Consider the following 27,715-nt stretch of genomic DNA (forward strand, 5'->3'; position numbering starts at 1 on the left):
TGGAGAACAACTTTCCTTCTGGCAGACTGAGCTTCCCAGACTAAGTGCTCCTCATTCCTCACGACCCTTGCTGCTCCCTGAACTCTGCAGCTGAGCTCAGCAGGATCCACACAAGTGGGGCGTGCCCCCACCCTGCCCCCACAGCAGCAGTCAGTTCAGCCCCTCCAGCTGGCTGAGCCCATCCTAACAGCTCCCTCCCGCCATTGGTCCATCCCGGGAGGAGGCGGGACCGGGGGCCCTATAATATTCAGGCTTAGCGTTCAGTAGGGGAGGGAGTAGCTAACTGACTCATTCTGTGGCTCCCGTCCCCGGAGAAGTCAAAACACAAACAGGCTTCAAGAGCTTGCAGAGTCAGCCCAGCGGGGCCAACGCACAAGCCCAGGCAAGAGTGCCCTCTCAGCTCCTGGCTGATAGCATGAAGGGCCCCAGCCTCCTCCAGACACTTTGGAGACTCTTGTTCTCCCTGTCTGTGGTCGTGGCTGCCTCTGGTGAGTTGCATTGCTCTCTTCTAACCTTCCCTCTGTATTCTGAAATGTTCTGAACTTCAAGAGAGTTTGGAGACTCTCAAGGAAAACAGTCGCTACTTGGAGAGAGGGGGGTGAGATGAAGGTGGGGCACTTGGCTGTTGATCTTCTCTTATCCCAGCTGCCTTCTAGCCAGGACGCTTCCCCTACCTCCCCTCCTTCACCATCTTATCTTGTCCAGAGAGGATGGCGGATTTATGCGGTTCGGTGGCCCTGGCTTTTCTTTCCTAGTCTGATTTTTCTAAGTGATGTGTCCTGTAGGATCCTTCCCAATCTATATTTCTCAAGAGAAGAGTGACTCAGACTGTATATATTTCAGCTCTATCCCAAGATTTTCCATCTCCCCCATCCAGAACTCAGGACAGAGACGGGTCTGTTGTGATGTGGGCGCAGTCAAGCAGGGCATGATCCAGGGACTTGGCAGAGCAAGGGGTGAAGCCCATGGTGGTGGTGGGGGGGAGGGGATCCCTAACTGGGACTCTAGGAAAAAAAGTGAGCTCCTGGATGGGAGGCTGGCTCAGGAAGCTCCTATTCTGATTTGCTTCCTGGGTCACCTTGCGTAGCTCTTCTCTCTTTTCAGAGCCTCATCAGCCTCCATGGCAGAAAGGGTAAGGAACTGGTCCCAGCCCTGCCGAGTAGACTTTTAGAAGGTGTGAGTGAGGCACCTTTTTCTCATCTTTTTTGTGCTGCTCCATTACCAGGTTCCTGCCCCTCTGCCTTGAAGTTACAATGCTTCAGCCATATATGGTTGTACTCAAATGGTTGGTAGGGATCAACCCTTGTGTTTGGGAAAGGTGTGCACGGGGAGGTGAGGAATTGGAGATTTGCAGGAGGAAAGGGAAAAGGGAGGCAGGAGTTCCAATCATCAGCCCATCCATTCTTTCTGAGTGAAATGGTGATAGGAGAGCTAGCTAATGATAATAAGGGCTCTAAAATTTGCAGCGTGTTTTACATACATTTTCTCATTTGATCCTGTTGACAACCCTGTGAGGAGAGTACTATTATCACTCCCATTTTACAGAGGAGGGAACTGAATCTGAGAAATTGTGACTGAGCCAGTAGGCCTGCCACACAGCTAGGAAATGGCCAAGGCAGGAATCAAACTCTGGACTTCCTGACTCCAAGACTCTAGCTAATATGCCTAGCTGCTTCCCAGTGAGATAGGAGGGAGCTGAGTCTGGCTTCAGGCCAGACTTGTCTAAGTTATGGAAAGGTCTCACGCTGTGGTCAGGTCCCCAGGGCATAAAGAATAGCGACAGAAGGGAAGCACTGGCTGTTCCAATACTTGTGAACAATTTCCTAGGAAGGCTTTGGGTGAGGGGAAGGGAGGAGGTACTAGACTGAAATTCTGGTTCTTCTCTGGTAGTCCCCCAGTGAACGAAACATCTGAACATAGGGGCTCTTGGTTCTAGCACCCATCCTCTAATTTAGGATGAATATGTGACCTGAAAAAATAAACCAGGAAGTCGGGAGCCTCTGTGACCTTGAGCTAAATATTTCAAATATATTAATGGATTTAAGATCTGTAAAGGAACCTTACAGATCATGTAATCCAATTTTCTCATATTATAAACAAGGTGTATAGACATGAATTGACTTGCCCAAGGTCATACAGCTAGTTGGTGAGGTTTCACTGCCACTCAGAAGAGGAGAGATGAAAAATCCTGACCAAGAAGTGATTCTTTCTCATAGTTTCATAGGTCAGGAGAAAGAGACCCTGCAGTAGAATATCTCTCTTCCTCTTTGTTAGAAAAGGCAAGGGGGCAGCTAGGTAGCGCAGTGGATAAAGCACGGACCCTGGATTCAGGAGGACCTGAGTTCAAATACGGCCTTAGACACTTGACACTTGCTAGCTGTGTGACCCTGGGCAAGTCACTTAACCCTCATTGCCCTCTGGAAAAAAAAAAAAGAAAAAAGAAAGAAAGAAAAAAAAATGCAAGAACCTTTAGTTCATCTGCCTAGACGGAAGAGGCCAGATCAAATGCATTCTTTATTTCCTTCTCAGCTATATGGTTCAGGTGTATCAGAAATCTTTCTCTTTCACTTTCATTACCTTCCTAGTAAATGCCTCTGCCCTGCGGCTAAGGTATTTGAGGAGCACTTGGTATTGGGTTGGCCTAGACGGCCTGGATATATACTGTAAGGTTTTCCCTACTAGTCTCTTTATAGTCTAGCCCATCTGCTACATAGTCTCAGCCCTCTGGAGGGTCAGGAAATGGGATTAACCTGCTATTTAAAGAACAATGACTAATAGCTTGTTAAGAGTTGACTTAGTCTCAATGCCCTGTAAACTGGAGCTGGCAAAGTTCTATTCCTCTATTCCTCTTTGCTCCAGGGACAGGCTCTCTTTCTGGGATCCTTGAAAATATGGAAGATCCCACCAGCCTTGGATGGAGTGTATTTGGAAGCTGGGCTTGTAAAATTGTAGAATGTTAGAGCTAGAAGGATCCTTAAAAATCATCTAGTCCAAATTGTTCCTTTTATAGCTAAGCGAACTCAGATCTAGAGCGGGGAAGAGCCTAGTCCAAGCCATTTAGCAAATTGAGGTTTCACATTGCTAAGTCATTGTTTGGAATCGACTTCCAACCTGAAATTTGTCCAGCTCCCCTAGGTAAATTCATGTGAGTGGCCTCAAAGCAATACTTTATGAGTCCCTGACATGTTAAAAAGCAATCATCAGGTAATTCTTTACCTGGTAGACACCTTGAGCTATTAACTAGTAGGTGTAGAGCAAAGGGGGACACAGGCAATAATAGTCTGGTCTATTGGGAATCCCAGTATACAGGAAATAGCTGCTCATGAAGTTGTCTCTAATGGCCAATTTTCATTCCAGGTGAGGACTGTGATCCTAGCCTCTGTCTGAACGGAGGTACCTGCCTGAATGGAAGCGAGAGCTCCACTTTCTACTGCCTCTGTCCTGATGGATTCACTGGGCAGAACTGCAATGAGACTGAACAAGGTATCCTGGCAGGGGTTGATTGCCTAAGATTTCCCTGAATTTAGCCCTAGGTTTCGAGGATTCTGGAGGGCAGGACAACTCCCTCAGATGACATCGTCATACTACCATTAGATTGTAAGCTCCTTGAGGGCACAGGCTGTCTTTTGCCTCTTTTTGTATCCTTAGCGTTTAGCATGGTGCCTGCACATAGTAGGTACTTAATGAATATTGATTGATTGATTGATTTTGGGCTAGGCTCATTATCAGAGTGGTGAAAATTATTTGGGGGAAGAGAAGAAATTGCATTTGTAACCTCTGCTTGCTGTAGCTGCTTCATTGAATGGTCAAATATTTTCCCTTGAGCCATGTCACCATTCATCTAGCTCCCAACCAGGCCTATTTCCCAGTGGGCTGCCAAGTGTTGTGATACTTGAGGTGGTGGTGTAGGATCTTAGGAAAAGTGTGCTTTTATTTTTATTATTTCTTCAGTCCTCTAACCATCCCTAGATCCCACCTAATCATTGGGTCTCTCCTGGTTTCTCTTGTAGGGCCCTGCAGCCCTAACCCTTGCCAAAACAATGGCCACTGCCGAGTGGTGACTGAATCCCGTCGAGGAGATGTCTTTGCCCAGTATGTCTGTGACTGTGCTGAAGGATATGAGGGCCCTCATTGCCAGAAAGCAAGCAGTCCCAGTGAGTACCATCAGGGTTGCTGATAGGGGAGTGGGAAGGAACAAAGAGTATCCCTATATTTTGGATAATGGTGATAATGCTGATCCTGCACAGGGTGGATTCTGGGTGAGTCTTCCAGGGAGATGGTAGGGGCTTGGTTAGATTTAACCAGAGGCTGGTAGTAGGAGAGAGAGGGGTCATGTTGGTGAGTTTTTATGAAGTGCTTACTACATGCCAAGCATTATGCTAAGCACTAAGGATACAAAGAAAGGCAAAAGCAAGCTTTGCCCTCGAGTAATTCCCAGTCTAATTGGAGAGACAACATGTAGACAGGTTAAATTAGAGGCAATCTTAGAGAAAAGGTGCTAGTATTGGGGGGTAGAGTAGGGTAGAATTTGGGCTGAGTCTTGAAAAACTCCAGGGAAGCCAGGATGAAGAGAAGAAAAGGGAAAACAGTCACAATGACACTGTTCAGATATTGTAAAGGCTTTCCCTGGACCTGGTTAGTTCACCCATACTTGGGGTGGCTTAGTGGTTGAGTTTCTTTAACCAGGTTTCCCATTCAATTAAATCTTTTCTCTTCGAGGTAATTCTTCCATAGGCTTGTTTGCTGTCTCTAGGCAGCAGGCCAATTCCTGTACTCAGGTGAGTTGCCGTGGAGACACATGAGGTCATTGGAAGCTTTGTATAGGTCTCTTCTAGAAAGAGATGAAGCCCAAGGCCAAAACATCAGGATTAGGGTTAATTCTCTTGGACTTTTCCACCGGAGGCAGGAATGAAAACAAGTGCTAAACCTTTCTGGGTCCAAGGAGACCATAAATAAAAACTCCAGGCTTGGGGCCCAGAGCATAAAGCTGTGACATCTTTGTCATGGGAATGTGATAAAGAGAGAAGATTGGGGCGAGCAGGCTGCAGTTAAATTTTTCAGATATTCTCTCTCTATGGATTCATCCCATATTTATATACCTTTTCCCATCTTTGATAGTACTGGGATATAAAGTAGTCCTGTTTTTGACTATGGTCAGACCCTGCTGATGAGAACAGTTATCCCCATAGCCTGCCTTTTGTCCCACCCTAGTAAAATATCCCCACTTTAAAATCTTGCAAAAAAAAAAAATCTTGCAATCTTAGCCCAGGGATTCTTTCTCCCTTACTTCAGAGCTGACTATTTGACACTAATCCTAAAAGTAACATAGAGCCTGGAATATACCTTGGATTTCTTTCTTTATGGGGGTTAGAGAGATGCTTCTAGCCTTCTATGGACCAGTTATCTTCTCAGCATCTCTAAAGGAAGAAACATTCTTCAACAGGATGACTACACAGAGAAAGCAATCTGAAAAACTCCTTTTTTTCCTATGGTGGGGAAGGCAGGTTGTGGAGCATTGATCAGGAGCTGAGGCTTTTCCAGTCTGACTTGATACTGGATCCAATAGTCCTGGAAGCTCTTACATAAGAAGAACATTTCACCTAATATACATATATGTGTATATATATGTATATATATATATACACATATATGTATATATATATATTATATATATATATATTTTTTTTTTTTTACCAAAAGCTATTTACTGAAGCCAAGAAGGGGCCCTGGATTTGGAGACCTGGGTTCAAATCTTGCCTCTGATAGACATTTATCTAGTGACTTAACCTCTGGCCCTCAACTGTAAGCTAAGCAACTTAGATTAAATGACCTCCAAGGTCCCATCATTCCTAAATCCTGTGATTATTCAGGATATCAATTTGTAGATAAGGTAGAAGATTGATTTCTGATTACCACTGACTCTTCCCCTGAGGAAGATATGACAGCAGAGTATAACCTCTGCTGGGAGTACCTGGCAGTGCATCCTTATTCATCAAAGTCCCTATTCATTCCCTGGGTCTCTTTGGGGACTTCTCAGAGGAAGTGGTTTTGGAGGGAACACTCAGAGATGGAGAAGAGAGATCTGGCTGCACAGGCAGTGACTTGTAGACTCCCAGAGGAGGCTCCTCAGGGGTCCTCCTTATCCTCTCACCTTTTTCTATTGTGCGTTTTTTTTAGGGGTAGACTAAAGCATGAAAACATATGTTCCTCTGAGGCCTTCCATGAAAACTCTAGACAGTTTTTCTCGACAACTAGGAAGGCAAAAATGGCACCATGGGAAAAAATCCTAGATTTGGCATTAGGGGCTATGTGTTTAAATCTTAATTCTGATGTTTAAGACTTCTGTGACATTGGGAAAGTCCTTTATCCCCTCTGAGCTCTAGTTCCTCATCTGGAAAATAAGGGAGTTGAGGGGCAGCTAAATGGCGCAGTGGATAAAGCACCGGCCCTGGATTCAGGAGGACCTGAGTTCAAATCCAGCCTCAGAGACTTGACACTTACTAGCTGTGTGATCCTGGGCAAGTCACTTAACCCTCACTGCACTGCAAAAATAAACAGATAGATAGATAGATAAGTAAATAAATAATAAAGTAATAATAAATAAAAAAAATAATAAAAAAATAAAAAGTAATAATAAATAAAAAAGTAAATAAATAAATGAATAAATAAACGAATGAATTAATGAATAAATAAATAAATAAAATAAGGGAGTTGGACTAAATAGCCTCTTATGAGTCCCTTCTGGTTTTAAATATATAATCTTAAATAATAAAATACTTTAAAAAATAAAATAAAATGATAGCATCTAAAAAAATCTATAATCTTATGAACCACAAGCACCCAGGCTCTAATTAGACAACTATTTAGAGTACAATGAGGTATAGATTTGAGATATTATCTTTTAAACATATATATATTTTTATTTAAAATTTTTCCCTCAAACATATACATATTTTTAATTCCAGGAGATATTCTACCTCATAGCTCTTATTCCCATTTATTAGTGATGAAGCAGTTCTGAGAAACTGTAGATCTAGGATATAGTGTGCCTGGAGGTTTATTTTGGGAATCAAAGTTCCCATGTTAGGTTGGAATCCATTCCAACTTTGGGGGTATAGGACAGAGAATATTTCATTGATATCCTTCCCAGTGTTGGGTTGATTTGTTCTAATCTAGGTTAGGCCTAGCATGGAATATTCTAGAGGTTTGAGAGAAAGAACAAAACTGTTGTCACTGCCCCTTTTAATGAAAAATGACAAAAGTAAATTCGTTTTAAAATATTTAATGTTAAATGTTCATGGACATCTAAATCCTTCCTCCCCACCCCCCGCCCCCGAGCTCCCAGTACCAACCAGGTTTTGTTGGGTTCTTATAATGTGGGACAACCACAGAGTCCAAGGTTGGACTCCAAAAGTGTATTTAATCAGTGGAGGGGGCAGCTTGGTGGTGCAGTGGATAGAGTGCCAGGCCTGGAGTTAGGAAGACCCATCTTCCCGAGTTCAAGTCTGGCCTTAGACACTTACTAGTGGTGTGACCCTCGGTAAATCACTTAACCCTGTTTGTCTCAGTTTCCTCATCTGTAAAATGAGCTGGAGAAGGAAATAGCAAACCACTCCAGTGTCTTTGCCAAGAAAACCCCAAATAATGTCACAGAGAATCAGACACACCTGAAATGACCGAACAACAAATCAGTGGAGGGAGATCCCACTCTGATAGGAAGTAGAGCTGAGTCAATTCTGTTCTCTTCCCCCAACCCCTCTATTCCTGAGCAGTGAATGCGTGCAACACACAACCTTGCAAGAACGGTGGCACCTGCTTTGACCAGGAAGAAGGCTACACCTGCAAATGTCCTTCCCTGTTCATAGGAAAATCTTGCCAGTCCCGTAAGTGCTTGACTGGCATTGATCTCTTTTGTCCCAGTTATTCTTCCTATTCTATAGCCTTAAACACTTCTTTATCCTGAAGGAAGAATTAGGTGGGTATATGTAAGCCTGGGGCTAGAAAGGAGTCAGAATTCAGCTAGAATAGAAGTGTGGGGGGGCTGGGTAATGGTGAATAAACTGAGTTAAAATTAGAAGTATCTTCCTTCTTTTTCTCAATATTTTTTCCTCTTTTTGGCCTTCACAACGCCCTGCCCATTATATTCCTAATATTATGCTTCCTTGTTGGAATGCTTTCTCCTCAGCTCTCCTGACCAGTCTGTCTTTTACCTCAGATTTATACTACCTGCTCAAGGTCTCAAGGAGGCCACATCTAATTAGTTTCACCCAACCCTGATTGGTTATGTCATTTATTTGGAGTATTGTTCCTCCTTATAAATTAAATTGCACTATTTTATGTTTTATGGTGTTTTATATGTGTGTGTATATGTATCGTTTCTTCATATAACATATATTCTCTGAGAATAGGGCAGGGATGGGGCAGCTAGGTGGTGCAGTGGATAGAGCACCGGCCCTGGATTCAGGAGGACCTGAGTTCAAATCCAGCCCCAGACACTTAACACTTACTAGCTGTGTGACCCTAGGCAAGTCACTTAACCCCAATTGCCTCACAAAAAAAAGAAAGAAAAAAAAAGAGAACAGGGCAGGGAAAATGTAGTATGTTGTCTCATTCAACTCCTTAGTGCTGACCCCTGATTGGCTGTTTGTTTTCTGTCACCCCAGGTTGCAACATGCCACTGGGCATGGAGGGAGGTGCTATTGCTGATTTCCAGATTTCAGCCTCATCTGTATATTACAGCTTTCTGGGCATGCAGCGTTGGGGTCCAGAGTTGGCCCGGCTCAATGCTAAAGGGATTGTCAATGCCTGGACTGCTAGCAACTATGACAAGAACCCCTGGATACAGGTGCTGGAGAATACCAGGGACTCCTGGGAAGTCATTAGCTGGGCATGGGGGCCCAATGCCAGGGTTGAGGGAAAAGAGTTTGGAGGTGGTGTTCATGAGTCAACATGATAAAAGAGGAGGTCAGAAGTTTTTTTTTTTTTTTTTTTGTCAGTCCTTCTCCCTGTACATTTAGGGGACTATTAATAGACATTTCTTGCATTGGGAATCTAATCTAGAAGTTACCTACTTTCTACAAGTTAGAGTATGTGCCTGCATAATGAATTCAAGAAACATTTATTAAGCTTCTAATATATATGAGGAACTGGGCTTAAAGCTGGTGATAAATGGATGAAATAGGATCTACCCCCAAGCTTTCAAGGATCTTGTAATCTAATTTGGGGAAGGAGGAAGAGCTGGAACAAGTTGTATTTACAAAGAACTTTGATGGTAGGTAGAATGTAGGTAAAAGAGGGATCCAAAATGTGCTTTTAGAAATGGAGGAAGAAGAGGTCAGGGGAACATATGGTGGAATCAGAGAGGACTTTACAGTTTGGCCTAGAAAAAAAGGAAGGAGTTTTAGCAGGATAGGAGAGTCCCTTCCAGGTCTAGAACGTTGAGAGCAAATGTTTTAATATGAGAGAATGCTAGACAACAATGGGGATGGCAAATACTCCAATTTGACTAGAGTGTAGAATATATGAGGAGGGGTAATGTGAAATAAGGCAGAAAATGTAGGTTGGAGCTAGATTGTGGAAGACAAGCAATAGGGAGCCACTGAACATTTTTCTGTGTGTAGAAGAATGATGTTAGGGAAAATTAACAAGTAATATGGATTAGACAAGGGTTAGAATGGAGTTGGAAAGACTAGTCCAAGGAAGAGGGGGTTAGAGTCTCCATTAAAGCAGTAGTGGTGAGAACAAATGGAAGGAACAGATGTTAGAGAAGCTGTAGAAATAGGATCAATGAGATTTGGCAATTGATTGGATGTGGAAGATGTGGAGTCCATTGTTTTTGAACTTGAGTCCTGGGACGATGATAGTGGGATCAACAGAAATGGAGATGTTAAGGAGAGCAACAAGTTTTCAAGGTGGAGTGAAGAGGAGAAAAAGATGATTAGCCCAATTTTGATTCTGCTAAATTCGCTGTCTCCATATATCCTAAAGGACTTCTTTACATCGACAGCAAATTCAACAACTGCTAATGTGATGCTAGAGGCCTGGTGAGAGATCAGGCCTGGAGATATTCATTTTTACAAAATGTAAGGGGCTAAAATTCTAGCTATACTATCTAAAATATAATGAGTGGTTGCCAATAAATTAGAATCTTTAGCAAGAGTTTGGACTTTTAAGCATTTATTAAGGAGAATAAGAATTTGGTGGAGAGAGTGAAAAAGGCCTAGATTCATCTATCTATCAAAGGGAGAGTGCATTTTAGCTCCACTCTCCACCAGAGTCCAGACAAAAGAGCGTGAGCCACACCTCCTTCATCCCACAAGCCTCCCGTGAAACTCGCCATATCCCATCCACATGCACGTACATCTCCAAGCTAATTGGCTGGTAGCCTTGATTGACAGTACCCATGAGCAAACATCACTTCCTAATGCCAAGGACCTGACCGCATGGCTTGCCCTCAGATGCCTTCTCCTCATGGTGGAGCTTTCCTACAGTAACTCCCCAGCAGGTGGTGTCATTCCAATTGTTACAAGAAGTGGTAACTGAACTCAAAAGAGTGGATTAGATTATCCAGTGGAGTATTAAAAAGAAGATCAAAGACAAAACTTTGGGAGACATTCATGTTTGAGGAGACAAGAAGGGAATTAAAGATGTAGGAATTCAACTGTGACAGTACAGTATCATGGAATCCAAGAAAGGAAGGCATATCAAGGAGGGGTTGAAAATAATGTGAAGTGCTACAATGAGGTAAAGGAGGAATAAAAACTTAAAGACCATTGACTCTGGTGATAAGAAAGTGACTTGGAGTACTTTCTGTACAGTGATAGGATGGTGCCAAATCAGAAGGGACTAAGGAATGGGTGGATCATGAAGAAGTAGAGGCTACTAATGTAAACTAGTTTTTCTTGAAGTTCATAGTGAAAGGGAGGAGGAACATAGGAGTATGGCTTAAGAGGGCAGCAGGGCCAAGGAAAAGAATGTTTTCTTTTGTTTTATTTAGGCTAAATATGTGTACAGAGTATGTGAGAAGAAGTCATTGGAGATGGAGATTTTTAAAATACCTGAAATAGAGGCAATTGATAAAATCAGATTGTTGAAGTTACAGAGATAGGACCAAGAATAAATCATTTTAACTATTATAAATACACAGATGAACTAAAAAGGACCTATGAAGGAAGACACTATCAACATTCAGAGAAAGAACTGATAGAAGTATATGTAGAATGATTTTATATATATATACACATACATATATATATTACATATATATTCATATTTGTATCTAATAGTAGTTATTTCTAGGTTGGGGGTAGGAAAAAAAGAAATTTACATGATAACTTTATTATATATTTAAAAGGAATAGCAAGTTGTACATAGTAGATTTGAAGTTTCACGTATAATAATATTTTTATTATACCATGTTATAGAAATGCCTAGTTTATTCCATAAATTAAAAATAAAATAAATACAATACAATAAAGAAAATAGAATACAAAAGGAGAGCTACCTCCTCCTGAGATTAGAGGGAAGGATAATAGGTTGTGTAAGATATAGAAAAGTGTTAGAGTTAGTGTTCTATTTGATTCAACAAACATTAAGCATCTACTGCGTTCAAGGCATTATTCTATATTCTAGTGATACAAAGACAAAAATGAAATCATGTCTTCTTCCAAGTAGCTCACCTGCTATGGGGGAAGTAACTGTTTTACAGATGAGTAAATATAAGATATTTTGAAGAAGGAGAGCACTAATTTGGGAAAACAGTGGAATCTTCATGATAGAGATGGCTGAGGAAGAGAAGGATTCTGAGAGGAAAAGATGCTGATGGGATATTTTCTAGGCTTCAGGAACAGCATGTGCAAAATGCACAGAGATGAAAGATTACATGTTAACTTTGGGGAAACAGCTAGTAATTCAGTATGGCTGGAACATAGCATGAGGGTAAGGGTGTCAAATGAAATAATCTTGGAAAGGTAAGTGGAAGCCAAACTGGGAGGAACCTAAAAGCTATGTTTGTGTTTTATCCTAAAGGCAACAGGGACTCACAGAAGGCTTTTAGATTGGGAGGTGACATGGTCAGATCTGTTATAGCTTAGGAGATTATGGTCTTAATAGTCTCAATAAAGTAGCAGGCAATGCCATCTGCTTAGAATAAAGGGTAATAATGGTGGATTTGGGGGCTGGAAGACAAAGATGAGGATTTGGAACACCAGGTTGAATCACGTGAGTCACTAAAAGATTCCTAAAAGGATTGTGGTACATCATTTATTTCCTGGTTGAGTCTAGATAGCAAATATTTTCATAATTTCTTGTCATTGTTTAGGAGTAAGATAAAAGATGTAGATTTTAGGATTTGCTTAGTGTTTAGGGTTAGCAGAGCAGAAATGGTGGGAAATTCAAGTGTGGAGGAGAATATATGATTGACTGAGCTGACAGTAAAGGAGGGAAGTGAGGCCAAAATAGGCTTGATGAATTAGCACAATCAGTCAGAACTGTGGATTCTAATGTAATTTGATGATTCACTTCAACAAATAAAATCTGACAAATTGATTGCCCAGTTTGTGTAGAGAACTGTGCTAGGTGTTGGGAGAAATAAAGTTTAGAAGGTGCATCGTCTGCCTTCATCAAGTCTGGTTGCGCTTTTGAAAGCTATATCTATCTATAATTAGAAAACAACTAATACAAAAGTACCCCTACATGATATTGGTGGCTAGAGATGAGAAAGGATCCTCACAGGCTTGGACAATCCAGCAAGGTTTTGTGGAGGATATGACATCAGAATTGGGTTTTAAAAGATGAATGGGGGGGGGGGCGGCTAGGTGGCGAAGTAGATAAAGCACCAGCCCTGGATTCAGGAGTACCTGAGTTCAAATCCGGCTTCAGACACAGCTAAGGCTGTAAGAATGAATGAGACTGCCAAGAGATACAAGAGGGCTAAGGACTGTATCTTGGAGCACTTCCTACTTTCAAGGGTCAGGAACAGGGGCTATCAAGAGAGGAAGTCATTGGAGAAGTATAGGAAGGACTGGGAGGGTGTAGCTCTTGGAGCTGAAACTAGATTGCAGGGAATAAAGGAGAGAGTAGGTGATGAGAAAGTTTGAAGCTTTCTATGTAGAGGTTTTTTTTTTTTTAAGTTTAGCAGCAAAGGGAAGGAAAGATAGGATTGTATGTGGATAAGATGGAGGGTTAAGGGAAGATGATTTCAGGTGTGGGGATGCCTGAAAATGTTTGTAGGCAAATGACTAAGAGCCAGTGGAGATTCAGAAATAATTGAAAATATGTGTGAGAAAAGGGACAATTACTAGAGCAAGGGTCCTGGAGAGGCATGATGGGATAAGATGAAGGGCATAGTAGACAGAAGAGAAAGAAGAGAGAATGGGTAATGATGCTGGGAAGATCCGAGAGGACAACTCAATGTCCTCATTGAAATAGAAGGCTGAGTTATCAGCACATGGAATACAGTTTGGGGTCGAGGATAGAAGGAGAGAGTTAGAAAAATTGCTGTGGAGTTTGAGTTAGGGAGGCAATTAGAGTCCCATAGGGAGGGCCCCACTGAGGTTATACCATAAATCTGTCATGGGTAAAACCAGTTCACTATCATGACCGTTCACCTAGTAACAATTCAGTATTCTGGAAGTAGGAGCAGGGAATTTACACAATGGAGGTTATCCAGGGTTGAGTTTGAGAGTGACAGTTTGGGGGTGGGAGGGGGGTGGTGGTGGTGAGGCATGCCAGGGAAGTGGTTAGTGATTCATTAAAATGATAGGCCACTGGAATAAGGCTGAATATGGAGGCATGTGAAGCCAGAGTTAGGGGGAGATTAAGGGATGAGTCAAGGATCCAGTGGTTAAGGTGAGAGTAAAAAAGTGTTTATTGGGAATTAATGGGATTGGAAGGAGAGGAGACTGTGTTTGGGGTGGGGGGTGGGGATTTCAGAGTTCATAATCTCAAATTTGCACCAGTTTCAAGCCACCCTTGTGAATGTCTGAGGTAGAACAGAGATGGATCCCAGGAGTTCAAGGAACTACGAGTTCTAGTGTTTGAATGATCAGCAATGTGCATGTTAAAGTCTAAGAGAAGAAAAGAGAGGAATGGGGTGTAGACATCAAGCTATGTACTGAATTCAATGAAGAATGTGAGTGTCCAAGAGGTCTGTAGAAGTAAACAGGAGGAAGCTTGGGGTTGATCCTGCAAGGCATTTTGGGACAAATGTCCAGAGACCTGTGGTCTATAGAGACCAGGCTTCAGAGAGGAGACTTTACATGGAGAACCTGATAAAATCTTGCAAACTGAGGTTTCTGTGAGGTGGGATTGGGTGGAGAGTAGGGAAAGTAGAACTAGAAGAGCAATGTCTGATGGGTCTGGCTCTGCTGGGGTACTCAACCTGATTTGTGTGTATTTGCCAATTGAAGAGCTTGGTAGTATTATTGCCTAGCTTAGTTGACTTCCTGTCGCGGCAGGGGATAGATAGCATGAGATGACATGCCAGGAAATAGGGTCATGGGCAAGAAGGACCTTCATTAAAAACTCCCCTGAAACTCAGGATTCTCTGCTCTGTTCTCAGGTGAACCTTTTGCGGGAGATGAGAATAACAGGCATTAAGACACAGGGTGCCAGCCGGACGGGCAGTTCTGAATATCTGCGGACCTTCAAAGTGGCATATAGCAATGATGGGTACATCTTTGAGTTCGTCAAGGAGCCAACCCAACTCAGGGACCAGGTAAGAGACAGACTGGTCCTGGAAGGAGAGATGGGGATACTGTCATGGAAGGAAGAAGGACATGTCAGATTGAGGGGTGGTGATCATTAACTGTGGGAGCAGCACACAAGACTATCAGTAGGAAGGTGATGGTTTGGGGGACCACACTGATGAGTTGTAAGCAACTCCTGAAAGAGGAGGAGGCTATAAGGAGGGTACAAGGTAAATAGGTATCTAAGGTGCCAGTCAGTAGTGGGAGCATTGGTTCAAATGTTCCTATGGTACATCTTTAAAGATGGGCCCTGTTCTATTCCCTCAGAAACTACTTTGAAAATATTTTGTATTTAATTTTCTATGTACGTGTTATTTCCTTCCAATAGAATATAAGCTTCTTAAGGACAAGAACTGTTTTATTTTTGTAATTATATCCTCAGCACCTAGAACAATGCCTGGCACATAGACATAATTACTTAGCAGCATTTGGGAAGGCTCAGAAATATCCATGGGCAGCTCTAAAATGTGTATCTGAGCTCTGGTTGTAAGGTGGGAAAGAGCATCTAAGGTGACAATGATTGGAATGACTGAAGGATATGTGCATGCATGTGTGTGCGTGTGCGTGCGTGTGTGTGTGTGTGTGTATGTGTGTGTGTGTGTTTATGTTGTGTGTGAAAGTGTCTCTACAGATGGAGAAACTCCTGGAAGTTCCAGAAAAGTACAAGGAGCATGAGAATGAATAGTTGTGGGGTCTGGACCTTAGGTGTAATTCACAAACAAATCACTCCATGAAGTTTCTCTCTTAGGAACCATCCCACACTTTTTTGCCTAATTCATTTTTCCCTCATCATGCCAGGTCTTTGTGGGGAACATAGACAACAATGGTGTGAAGACCAACGTTTTTGATCCACCTCTGGTGACCCAGTTTGTGCGTATTGTGCCTGTTGTCTGCCGTAGAGCCTGTACCCTCCGGTTTGAGCTTTTTGGTTGTGAAGTGGAAGGTGAGTCATTGGGGGTGGGGACGTGGGGAGTGGGAATTGGGAAAGTAAAATATGTTGTTAGATTCCTTCCCTTTTTTCCCTAGCTAGGTAGTGCTAAAAGAATTAGAAGAAGGCCTCTTGTCTACTGGGTAGATCCTCTGTGGAGGGTTTATAGAAAGATGTGAGCAAGAAATGCACTGGAAAAGAAAGCATGGAGGGTTGCTATTTGCATCATTGGAAGAAATTCTGTGAGAGGGGTGATCTACTGATATATTGATTTCTGAATGGAATTAGTCTAGGTCAGGCAAAGAATTTGGAGGACAGGCATGGGCTGACTCTTAGGACTACAATAGAATAGGCAGCTGGTGACACAGTGGACCGAGCACTGGATCCAGAGTCAGTCAAATTTGACCTCAAATACTTACTACCTGTGTGACTCTTGGCAAGTTGGCCTCAGTTTCCTTATCTGTAAAAACGGGGATGATAATAACACCTATCTCCGAAGGTTGATAGGAAGATTAAATGAGATAAGATTTGTAAAGCACACTGCAAATCTCAAAGTGCTATATAAATGTTATTGTTATTATTATACTTGTGGGCAGCTAGGTGGCGCCATAGTGGATAGAGTGCTGGGCCTGGAGTCAGGAAAGCTTATCTTCCTGAGTTTAAATCTTGCCTCAGACACTTAGTAGCTGTGTGATCCTGGGTAAGTCACTTAACCCTATTTGCCTCAGTTTCCTCAAATGGGGTCAGAAAGAGTAGGACGCAACTGAGACAAATGAACAACATTATACCTGAAGTGTCATAGTAAGGCCTAGAGACCCTTGCCCTAAAGGTCAGGGTTGTGACTTTATCCAAGGAGTTGACATTCTAGGAGATGAGGCCAGGAATCCTGAATTGCTTTAGTTCATTTTTTTCCTCTCATGGAAACAAACAGAGGGATAACTTGCAAGTGGAAATCTGGAATGCCTCCTCTGAGGACTAGTGAAGATGCAACAATTAAATATACCTTTGTCTTCTGGTTTTTTTTTTTCATATCTGGTTCTCTATGATTCCATCTTCTTAAGGGAGTCATCTGCTTAAAACAGTGTGGGACATGATGTGGTTGCTATATCCTTACCCTTCTACCTCTTTTTTGGAAAGGTGGGTCTACGTAGATCTTTAAGGGTGTGAGGTGTGCAATTCATTTTGTTTCAATGCATTTATAGTGGAGCAAATAAATATTCTGGAGGGGGGGTCACAGAATCTTAGAAGTGGAAAGGACTTTACAGGTCATCTAGTCGAGTGGTCTTCAATCTTTTTGGTCCCAGGACCCTTTTACAACGTTTAACCTCAAAGAGCTTATATCTTTTGATATTTACCATATTGGAAGTTAAAACTGATAAAATTTTAATTTTTCCAATTACATGTAAAAAAATGTTTAACATTCATTTAAAAAAAATTTTGAATTCCATATTCTCTTTCTCCTTCCCTTCCCTCCCTCTTCCTGAGGTGGCTAACAATTTGATATAGGTTATACATGTGCAATCTCATAAAATTTAAAAATACTTATCATTAATTCATGAAAATGACAATAATAAATCCATCATATGTTAGTAAAACATATTTTTATGAAAATAATGTTTTCCAAAACATAAAAAATAGAAGAGTGGCATTTTTTACATATTTTTATAAATATCTTTAATGTGTGGCTTAATAGAAGACAGGTGGATCCTCATATTTGCGTCTACATTCAACCTGTTGCAATATATTGTTTTGGTTGAGGTATATGGAGAAAATTTGGCTTTATACAGATACATAATTGAAAAAGGGAGGAATATTTTATAGGAAAATAATATTTTGGTATTATTATGAAAATAGTTTTGATCTTGAGGCCCCTCTGAAAGGGTCCAGGATCCAGGGTCCACAGACCGCACAGTAAAACCCTGGTCCAGTCCAACCCAATCATTTTAACAAATGAAGAAAATTGATATGCAGAGAGTTTAAGTGACTTACCTGACATCAACTAGTGAGTCCATGGCAGAGCAGGGAGACTAGTCCAGGGTTCTTTCTGCTATGATCTGACTTTTAAATAATCCAAGAGATAGCATGGAAACCTCAGAGTGAAAAGAAGTAAAAGGATTGAAGGAAAACTTTCAGGATCATTTTGTCCAACCCCATTGGTGCTGTAGATGAGGGACTGAGGAGGAGTTAAGTGATTTGCTTGAGGTTGCCAGAGCTGGGATCTCTGATTCCAAATGTGTCTTCTTTCTAGAGATGAGGTTAGCTTCTGTCCCTTTTTTATCCTCAGAGAAAGTCCTGAACCCTTCAGAAGGTCATATCCTCCCAAACCTGGAGGGGACAGGTGTTAGAATGGAATAAATATTGAGGATGCTTATTTATTGACCCTCCCTAAGTGCTGGCTTGGAAGAGGGCAATACTAACTGGAAAGAATGATGGCTTGTGAGGTGGTGCCTCGGTGGTGAGCACTGCTGTGGAAGTGATAATGAGTTAGCCCCCATGCATGAATAAATCATTTCTCTCCCTCAGTGACCACACTGACACCTCATGGCCACAAGTAGAACTGCAGCATGTTCCCTGATCTGTTGGGAAGCCTTTGAATAATGCCAGGCTTCTTCCCACACTATGAAGTCATAATTGCTCTCATATTCCTCTGCTTCTTCCCGTGCTTCCTGTTCTGTGATGTATATTCTTGACTATCTCTCCCACTCTCTATCCTTCTTTCCCTTTTTAGTTCTCTATTACTTATTTCTGGGTTTGAATCCAGTGTCTAGTGATTTCTAATTATTTGATTTAACTTCTATGAGCCTTGGTTTCTTTAATTTTTCAATGAGGATAATTCATTTCAGTTCAGTGAACATCATTAAGTGCCTGCTATGTGCTCGGCACTGTGCTAAGCACTGTGGATACAAAAGGAGGCAAAAGACAGTCCCTGCTCTCAAGGAGCTTACAATCTAATGGTGTAGACAACATACAAGCATATATACAAAGAAAACTACATATGGGATAAGTGGAAAATAATTAAAAGAGGGAAAGTACTGGAATTAGGAGGGGTTAGGGAAGGCTTCTTGTAGGAGGAGGGATTTTGAGACTTAAAAAAGCCAAGGAGCTCAGTATTCAGAGTAGAGGAAAGAGAACATTGCAGGAATGGGCAACAGCCAGAGAAAATTCTGGGAGATGAGAGATGGAGTGTCTTGTTCGTGGAACATCCAGGAACCAAGTGTTACTGGATCAAAGAGATAGTAATATACCACCTGCCCCATGGATTTGCAGTGATGGAAAAAATGATTTAGAATCTCAAAAGACCTCTAAGGCCTTTCAGTTCTAAAAAGCCATGATCTCTGGAGGTCAGCTAGTCTAGCTCCATTGTTTTACAGACAAATAAATTGAGACCCACAGAAGTGAATTAGCTTACCAAGGCCATGGCACTAATAAGTGGTAGAGTCCATATTTAATCCTGGTTTGTTTGACTCTAAATTCATTGTTTATTCCTCTACATAGTGCATAGCAACTGTTGATAGGGGAAGCAGGTCCAAAGATGAAAACAAGGTTTGTTGTTGTTTGGTGAATTAGTCATGTTTGACTCTTCATGACCCCATTTGGGGTTTTCATGACAAAGATACTGGAGTGGTTTATCATTTCCTTCTCCAGCTCATTTTACAGATGAGGAACGGAAGCAAATGGGGTTAAATGACTTGCCCAGGTTCATACAGGTAGTAAATGTCTGAGGCTGGATTTGAACTCAGGTCCTCTTGACTGCAGGGCCCCACTCTAACCATTGTGCCACCTAGCTGCTCCATAAAAGTAAGGTAGTCAGATTTATCCTGTTTATAGCTTGTTTGTACATAGCGTTTTGCCTGTTGTTTCCCCCATTAGACTGTAAACTCCTTGAGAGCAGGGAGTCTTTGGCTTTTCTTTGTATCCCCAGAACCTAGCACAGTGTCTAGTACATAGTAGATGCTTTATAAATGTTTATTGACTGTCCGACAGAGAACTAGGTTTAAACATTAGCTGCAGATAACCCCTTGAATGGACGTTCCATATGCCAGTAATCAAGTTTTTTTTTACTTGACTATAGTATCAGAGCAGGAAGAAATCTTAGAGGTCTAACACTTTTTTATAGGTAAGGAAACCAAGGTCCCAGAGAACTGGAGTGACCCAGTCAATGTCACACATAGATTGGCCTAGCCAAGACTGGACCCTGAACCTCCCATCTCCAGTCTACTTTATATAATAATGCCACCACTTTTCATTTATAATCCAAAAGGGCTTTTAAATACATTATCTCTTACGACATTTATATAAAATTGCATCTTTCAGTTGTAAGTGTTGTACTGCTCTAGGTTTGATAATAATCTCTTGCTTTGGTAGGCTAGTGCATAATTACTTACTTACCCCTTCATTTATCTAACATTTACTGAAGGGGCAGTAGGTATTTTAGTCTTTGGGGATTCAAAAAGGAAAACATAAAATTCCTCTCCTTGAGAGTTTTATAGTCTAATAGGGGAGATGTCAGGTACAAGTGATGTTAATAAGAGACAATATGGGGTAAACATTACGTAAGAGGTACATGGAGCTACAGGAACTCAGGTAAGGGAACTTCCTACACTATGGCTTTCAGCCTGCATCCCAAAGCATGGGTAGGATTGGAACAGGCCTAGATAAAAGGGATACATACACACACACACACACATATATATAAAATTAGCAAAAACAAGTAACAGTTAGGCAATGACACAAAGGCTAGTTTGGAATCTGGAGTTCATGTAAGGGAGAATGGGGGGGAAGTTAAAGTTGGGGAGATACATAGGGCCTAATATAGAGTATCTGGACCTTCGTCCAAGGAACAGCTACCCCAAAGCTAATAAGTGTATTGAGAGGTTTGGTGTCCAGAATGAGAAATGGGATAGTTCTGTTATAATTATAATTGCATCTGGTCAGACCCCATCTGGAATGCAGGTTTTCATTCTAGGAGCCATGGTTGAATCTATTAACAAGCATTTATTAAGACCTTACGGTGGAGGAAAAAAATAGACAAAGTGGAGCTCATCGAGAAGATGGCAGACAGGATGAGAGACTATGCCAGGCACAGCTTGCTCAAAGAAATGAGGGATATGGTTTGGCTTAGGGAAGACTTAGTGAAACATGATGCAGCAGTCTTTGAGGAGCGGAAGGGCTGAAGAGCTGAACTAGGGGGAGTAGACAGAAGTTGCAGAAAGGTAGAATGAGGGTGGAGTTATACTAAAGTGGAACAGACTACCCCCCAGATCAGGAGTGACCCATTACTGGGGATCTTCAAGAGGAATCTGAATGGTCTCTTGCTGAGAATGTCCTATTTTTGGTCAAGTACAGATCCCTTCTGATTCTGGGATTCTTTAATTCTGAGTCTGGGCTTTATTCTCTAGGCAACAGGGAGTTATTATTGAATTTTTTCTTTAAGCAGGAGGGTAATATGATCACATTGATATTTTAGGAAGGACATTCTGGTGATTGTGCCTGGAGCATAGTAGGCACTTAACAAATGTTTGTAGGATGAATAAATGGTAGACAGGATGGACTGGAGCAACAGCTCCTAAACCTATTCGTCTCAGAATCCCTTTATATTCTTGAAGATTATTGAGGTTCCCCCTCCCCAAATTGCTTTTGGTTATGTGGGTTACATCTATCAGTTGTTACCATATTAGAAATTGAAATATTTTAGTATTATTATGAAAATAGCTTTAGCTCTGTAGACCCCCAAAGGGGGTGACCACCAGGGGTCCCAAGACCACACCTTGAAAACTACTGGACTAGAGGAAGGGAGACCAGTTAGGGGCTATTGCATTTGTTTGGTGTGAGGGTCTGCTCTAAAGAGGAAACAGAAGAAAGAGAGCAGATGTGATGAATTGAAAGAGAGATCAGGAAGGAAATATCAGAATTTGGTGACTATGTGGGATGTGGGAGTGAGGGCAGTTTGTGAGGAAAGGGTGATTTTGAGGTAGTCCACTTAGGTAACAGGCTTGGAAAGAGACTTTGGGAAAGATGTCGAGCTTCAATTTTGGAAATGCCTGACAAACACTTGAGGATGTGGCCCTAGAGTTTTGAGAGGTCAGAGCTGGCGATACAGATTTGAGAGTGATTCTCAGGGAATGATGGTACAAATCTTTAAAAAAAGATAGTGTGTAAAGGGAAGATAAAAGGGCTGAGGGTCTTCCCTTTGGCGGGGGAGGGGGGGTAGTGTGCCCACACTTAGCCAGTGGAGAAACAAAGAGGAATTAGTGAAGAGGAGAGAGCAGCCAGAGAGGTAGAAAGAAAACCTGGTTTCCAATGTAGTACCAGGTCACAGAAGCCATGGGAAAAGAGTTTCAAGATGGTGGTGATCAGTACTGGCAGATGCTGCAGAGGACAAAGAGGATAAGAACTGAGAAAAGGCCACTGGCCTCAGTGGTTAGGGAATCACTGGGGATTTTGCAGAGAGCTGTTTGTGTACAGTGGTAGAGGTAGGGAAGGTTGGGAAGAAACCACATGGAGGGTTTGGGTGAATGGGAAACCACTAGGTTTGGTTGAGAAACTGAGGGCAGTATGATCAGAGCTACTGTTATTCTCAGCTGTTCATTGCCCCTCCCTTCCCTAGAGTGAGGTTGTTATTTTTCTTCCTTCTGCTTTTACCATCCCCCCTTGGCTCTCTCTGTGTCTGCTGTTGGGTTACATGGTACATTCAACTTTGCAGGTTGTTCTGAGCCTCTGGGTATGAAGTCTGAGATTATTCCTGACAGTAAGATCACAGCTTCTAGCACCTTCAAGACTTTTGGCATGGATGCTTTCAGTTGGCATCCTTATTATGCTCGATTGGACAAACAAGGCAAATTCAATGCCTGGACAGCTGAGAGCAAGGAAGACACTGAGTGGCTGCAGGTACATCCTAATCTTTCCTTGACTTTTTTGGGGGAGGTGGGGGGGTGGGGAGTGGGGCATGGGAGGCATTTGGAGTTAAGTGACTTGCCCAGGGTCATATAGCTAGTAAGTGTCTGAGGCTGGATTAGAACTCAGGTCCTCCGGACTCCAGGACTGGTGCTCTATCCACTGTACCATCTAGCTGCTCCTGTCCTTTGACTTTCTGAGTCCCCACATTGTACCTCTCTGGAGATAATTTAAAATCTCCCCTATTTCCCCCAAGAAATCAGCTTCCCACTGGCTCTGTTGACTTTACTCCAGTAATTGCTCCTGACTTCAGAGTGGGGAGGAGGGGGGCATTTCAGAAAAAACACACCCAACACAACAACTTTTGGGTTGCCCTTTCCCATCCCCTTCCTTTTGCCTTTCCTTGCTTTTCCTTTCCTTTCCTCCCTTGCTCCCCCAGGAAGGACTCCAGTCCTATACCTTCTAATATCTCCAGGAAGAAAGGAAATTCCTGAAAGAGAGAGAGAGAGAGCCCTGCTTCCCGATTGCAGCCAGTTGTCTCCCCAATTAGTTTGTAAGTTCCTTGAGGACAGGGACTATCTTTTGCCTCTTTTTGTATCCCTGGCATAGTGCCTGGAATATAGTAGGTGCCTAATAAATCTTTGTTGATTGATTGATTTATTGATTACTTTCATGGTTGATCAGGTCCTATTGTTTCTATGGCTCAGTTGAGATAGGATAGAAGAGGAAGAGTAGGGCAGGTTTGAAGGTTTTTCTGGGCCCCATGTAGCTCCCCTTTAACCAAGTTCCCCCTTAGATTCCCTCAAACGAGGGAAGTGGGAGAGATGGATCTATGAGGACAATCCAGGTAGCTGCTGTACCTGACCACATAGGGGGACTCTTTGTAATGGCTCTCTTATACAGGGCTTCCTATGAGTAGCCACTTGATGCCAGGACCCTAGGATCTAGAGCTCACAAAACCTCTGAACCCTTAAATCATTTAGTCTGTTCTACTGGTTTAACAGAGCAGTGAAGTAATTTGTTCAAGGTCACATAGGTGGTAAGTGGCAGATCAGGATTTGAACCCAGGACCCCAGCTCCTAAATCCAGTGTTTTTCCACTTGTACTAATGGAAATATATGTTCAATTTTTTTCTACAGATTGACTTGGGCACCCCAAAGCGGGTGACAGGCATCATCACTCAGGGGGCCCGGGACTTTGGTCATATCCAGTATGTGTCAGCATACAAAGTGGCCTATAGTAACGATAACAAATCTTGGACCATATACAAGGACAAAAGAACGAACACTAGCAAGGTGTGTCTTCTAGGGCTTGTGGAATAGGAGGAAGAGGGTCAGGAATCCTCTGCTCCCCAGTACTTTTTCTTTTTTTTTTTTTTGTGAGGCAATTGGGGTTAAGTGACTTGCCCAGGATCACACAGCTAGTAAGTGTCAAGTGTCTGAGGCTGGATTTGAACTCAGGTCCTCCTGACTCCAGGGCTGGTGCTCTATCCACTGCGACACCTAGCTGCCCCTCCCCAGTACTTTTTGTAGGTCCTTCCCAGTGATGTAGAAAAGCTAGAGGAGATGAAGAGGAATGGACAGAGTGACTAGACTTAAGCTACTTGGTTTGTGGGAGGTGGTGGTTGTGGTGGGAGGGTACAGTGGTGCGTGACCCAGAACAGTGATTATTCCCTGGGGTTTGAAAACTTGCTCCTATCTGAAGGGAGGAGTGTGTGTGTGTGTGTGTGTGTGTGTGTGTGTGTGTGTGTGTGTCTCAGGGGTGGGGTGGGGACTTTTGTGGGATGAATGCAGGCTGCTGACCTTAGGGAGAAGGAGAAGGAATGTCCAGGCCATTCATCACTTCCTTTTTTCCTTCTACAGATCTTTTTAGGAAATTCAGACAACAACTCCCACCAGAAGAACATATTTGAGATCCCTTTCTACTCCCGGTTTGTCCGGATCCTGCCTGTTGCCTGGCATGGGCGTATCACCTTGAGGGTGGAGCTGCTGGGCTGTGAGGAGTAGAGCCCCTCCAATCGTGGGAGAGACTGGAGAGGGGCTGAAGTGGGTGTGAAGTCCAAGGCCAGCCTTGCCTTCTTCCTTCCCCTAACCCTGCCTCCAGTCTCTGTGCCTCACTTGCCTCCACCTGCATGTCCCATGCCTCAGCACCTGGGGATAGGATGAACAGTGGAGGTTCACCGCCTGATTGTAGTTGAAACTTGGGGTGGGGTGGGTGGGAGGGGCTTCAGGGCCCCCTGTTTTTTCTGTAGGGGACAGGCTTTGCCTAGGGTGACCCTCACCCTCACGCTCACGCTGCTGTGGCCCCCCCACAGCTGTTGCACACTGGGGACCTGGGTCCGTAACCCCTACATTGGGAGTTATTCCAGATTTATTTAGTTCTGATCATTTTCAGAAATCTCGAGTTCTGCATAGAGGGGTATGATTGGTATGAAAGAAATCTATGTCTGTATGTATGGGAATGGATAGTATGTATAAATAGGGTCTGCGTGTTATGAATTGCAGTGGAGAATATGTGTGTGTGTGTGTGTGTGTGTGTGTGTGTGTGTATGTGTGAGAGAGAGAGAGAGAGAGACCGACCTGTTTTTCTTCACCCATCTACCTTTCTCCTTCCCCTCTAAGGCTTGTTTTTAGAGCCAGAAATGCATGGAGAGCTGGTGGTAGAAAGACCCACTCTTATCTTAAGTTTTCACTCCCTTCCCTGACATCCCTTCCTCCAGATGTCTAGAGAAAAAGGATCTGCAGTAACTTTCTGTGTGATAACCCCTGGCTGGGATCCTCCCCCTACCTGTCAGCCATACATTCTGAGGCAGGAGTGACAGGAGGGGGAAGGCATCTTCTAAAAGGCTGACTGACAATTGCCTCCACCCCTCCTATAGACTCTCCAGTTTCAGTCTTCTCTTTTGATAACCAGAAGAAGGGGATATTTTTAAAAAAGCTCTCCAGAAGGAGTTGGAGATGGGAGTGGAGACACTGCTATGGGGCTCAGGAAAAGGGTCTGAGAAAGATCACTTGGGGCCAAAGTATTAGTCTATTACCCTCAAAGAGCTGACCAAGAGGGGTCAGATGGATGCAGGGGCTCTGATGCCTTCTCCTTCTCCTTGTGATTGTAACACAGGGTGGGAAATTTCTCAAATATATTTATACTTACCAACTCATCCATTTCCTGGTGCCGTGTCTCATTGGAAGTGCGTAATCAGAAGTGTTTCTTTGGGTCTCCCCAGTCGGCTGTGTTCTCTAGGAGGGAGCGAGGGAGGGAAGAATCACCTCCTTCACACTCCCAGAAACCAGTCACTTGCCCACATCCTACTGGTTTCTGCCATTTTTGTTTTTGTTTCCCATGTGTTTAACTCTTGTCCTCCACAGCTGAGTCTTGTCTGAGCTATCTTTCCCTGCTCTAACGCCAACCCCCAACCTTCACCTGCTTAGGATGGGAGTGATCTGATCCAATCCAAAAAGCATTTATTAAGTGCTTATTATGTGCCAGGCACTGTGGGCACTAAAGACATAACCCAGAAGTGGTCCTTGATTTCATCAGCTTATATTTTACTGGGGGCACTACCATATGGAGAGAGATAAGTTTGATTTGAGGAAGGAGAAAGTACTCAGTGGGGTGGGGGTGGAGCAATCAGGAAGGCCTTCCAGGAGGAGGTACCATAATGCTACCGCTATAGTGGTTCTTAAAATATTCCTCTTTCAAAGAATTACTCGCCCACACTACCCAATCAAAATTTAAGTGAAAGTTTTTATTATTTGGCAAACAGAGGTATGGCCGGGAGAAGTTCTCTAAACTCCAACTCCCCGAACAAAGGAGAGGGTAATAGTTTTATAGAGGAGAGAAGGGGGTTGGGGGGGGGAGACTTAAAAAAAAAGTTTTAAAAGTTAAAAAAGTTTAAAAAAAAGTTACAGCAGTTTGGAAAATGATGGTGCTAGCTATTTGGATACATGAATAATAAAAATTCCACATTTCTAACGAGATTATTGTCACTACCTTGTCCTAATCACACAGCAAACAGGACTGGCTCCTAACTAAGCTCATGCTATAAATTCAAGGTGCCCAGCTCTCTGGGTGTCCATGACATGTCTTTTATCATCTGTTTGACTAACCACTACCTGGTTAATTAATTACTTTGCTTTTCCAAGGAAAGAGTAATCTCTAACTAAACCCTAGCAAGTTCATCAACCATCTTTCTTTATGGTCAGAATGTCCTCCTCAGGGCTAGAGCATCCCTAACTGGACCCAGGTCTACCAGGCTGCTACTACAATATGAATTGCCTGGAAGAGGGCAAGGGATTCTAGGAGGCAGTGCAGAGGATAGAATGCTAGATTTGGAAGACACTTACTCTCTGGTTGATACTTGGCAACTCACTTAACTTGGGTCTGCCTCAGTTTCCTCATGTATAAAAATGGAGAGAATAATAACACTTATATCCCAGGGCTGTTATGAGGATAACATGAGGTAGGATTTATAAACATTTTGCAAACCTTAAAGTGCTATATAAATGCTAGGCATTAATAAGAGGCCAAATGAGGAGGGAGTGCACTCTAGCCTCTGCACTGGAGTAGGAGAGGAGATGCTGGATTTGGGCAACAGGTAGGGAGGAAGGAGAATCGTGTAACTAGTTCCAGATCCTGGCGTATTACCCAGTTTGTCTCCCACTTGCTGGCTGGAGGAGAGCCCAGGACTGGGGCTTGCACATTCTTAGCAAGCTTTCTTCCAATCTCATAACCATCCTTTCACCTGTCCACAGACTCCTCCCTTGGGCAGGCAGCAGGTAGATCCCTACTGGAAAGAACACTTGAGGAGCAAAGCCTTTAGATTTTCCCTGTTGAGGAGAGGGTTAATGGGGAGGGCTCAGATCTCCCTAACTACTTCATACCACCTGTCTTTGCCTTCCTTCCAAGCCCATGGGGTGATACCAGCTCCTAGAATTCTTGGCCCACCAGATGTTTTGTTTTGTTTTGTTTCCTTTTTTACTTCTGAGAACTTCTATTTCCTTCCAGGATCTGGAGCCTAATCAACAAGCTTGGGGCAAAGGCAGTTATTAAAAACCTAGAAAAACTGACCTGGCCAGTTTCTCCTGCCCACAGAACTGCTAAATGCCTACGGTTAAATGGGAAAGGGGGGATAGTCTATAGTTCTGGG

The 27,715-nt window shown here is 42.9% G+C and overlaps 1 protein-coding gene across 2 annotated transcripts; it reads left to right on the forward strand.

Annotated features, from left to right (window-relative positions):
- The first annotated feature begins 267 nt into the window (after positions 1–267).
- MFGE8 (milk fat globule EGF and factor V/VIII domain containing) lies at positions 268–25,726 on the forward strand. 2 transcript variants are annotated; one of them, XM_043985587.1, is made up of 10 exons: positions 268–488; positions 3,358–3,483; positions 4,011–4,154; positions 7,773–7,883; positions 8,664–8,845; positions 14,561–14,716; positions 15,546–15,690; positions 22,379–22,563; positions 23,709–23,864; positions 24,432–25,726. In XM_043985587.1, the coding sequence occupies exons 1-10, from the start codon at positions 416–418 to the stop codon at positions 24,573–24,575; spliced, it is 1,422 nt and encodes a 473-aa protein (XP_043841522.1). In that variant the 5' UTR covers positions 268–415; the 3' UTR covers positions 24,576–25,726. The 2 variants fall into 2 exon arrangements, with proteins under 2 accessions (XP_043841522.1, XP_043841524.1); XM_043985589.1 differs by lacking the exon at positions 7,773–7,883.
- The last annotated feature ends 1,989 nt before the right edge of the window (positions 25,727–27,715 follow it).

Source organism: Dromiciops gliroides, chromosome 2 (assembly GCF_019393635.1).
Source record: "Dromiciops gliroides isolate mDroGli1 chromosome 2, mDroGli1.pri, whole genome shotgun sequence".
NCBI classification, from domain to species: domain Eukaryota; kingdom Metazoa; phylum Chordata; class Mammalia; order Microbiotheria; family Microbiotheriidae; genus Dromiciops; species Dromiciops gliroides.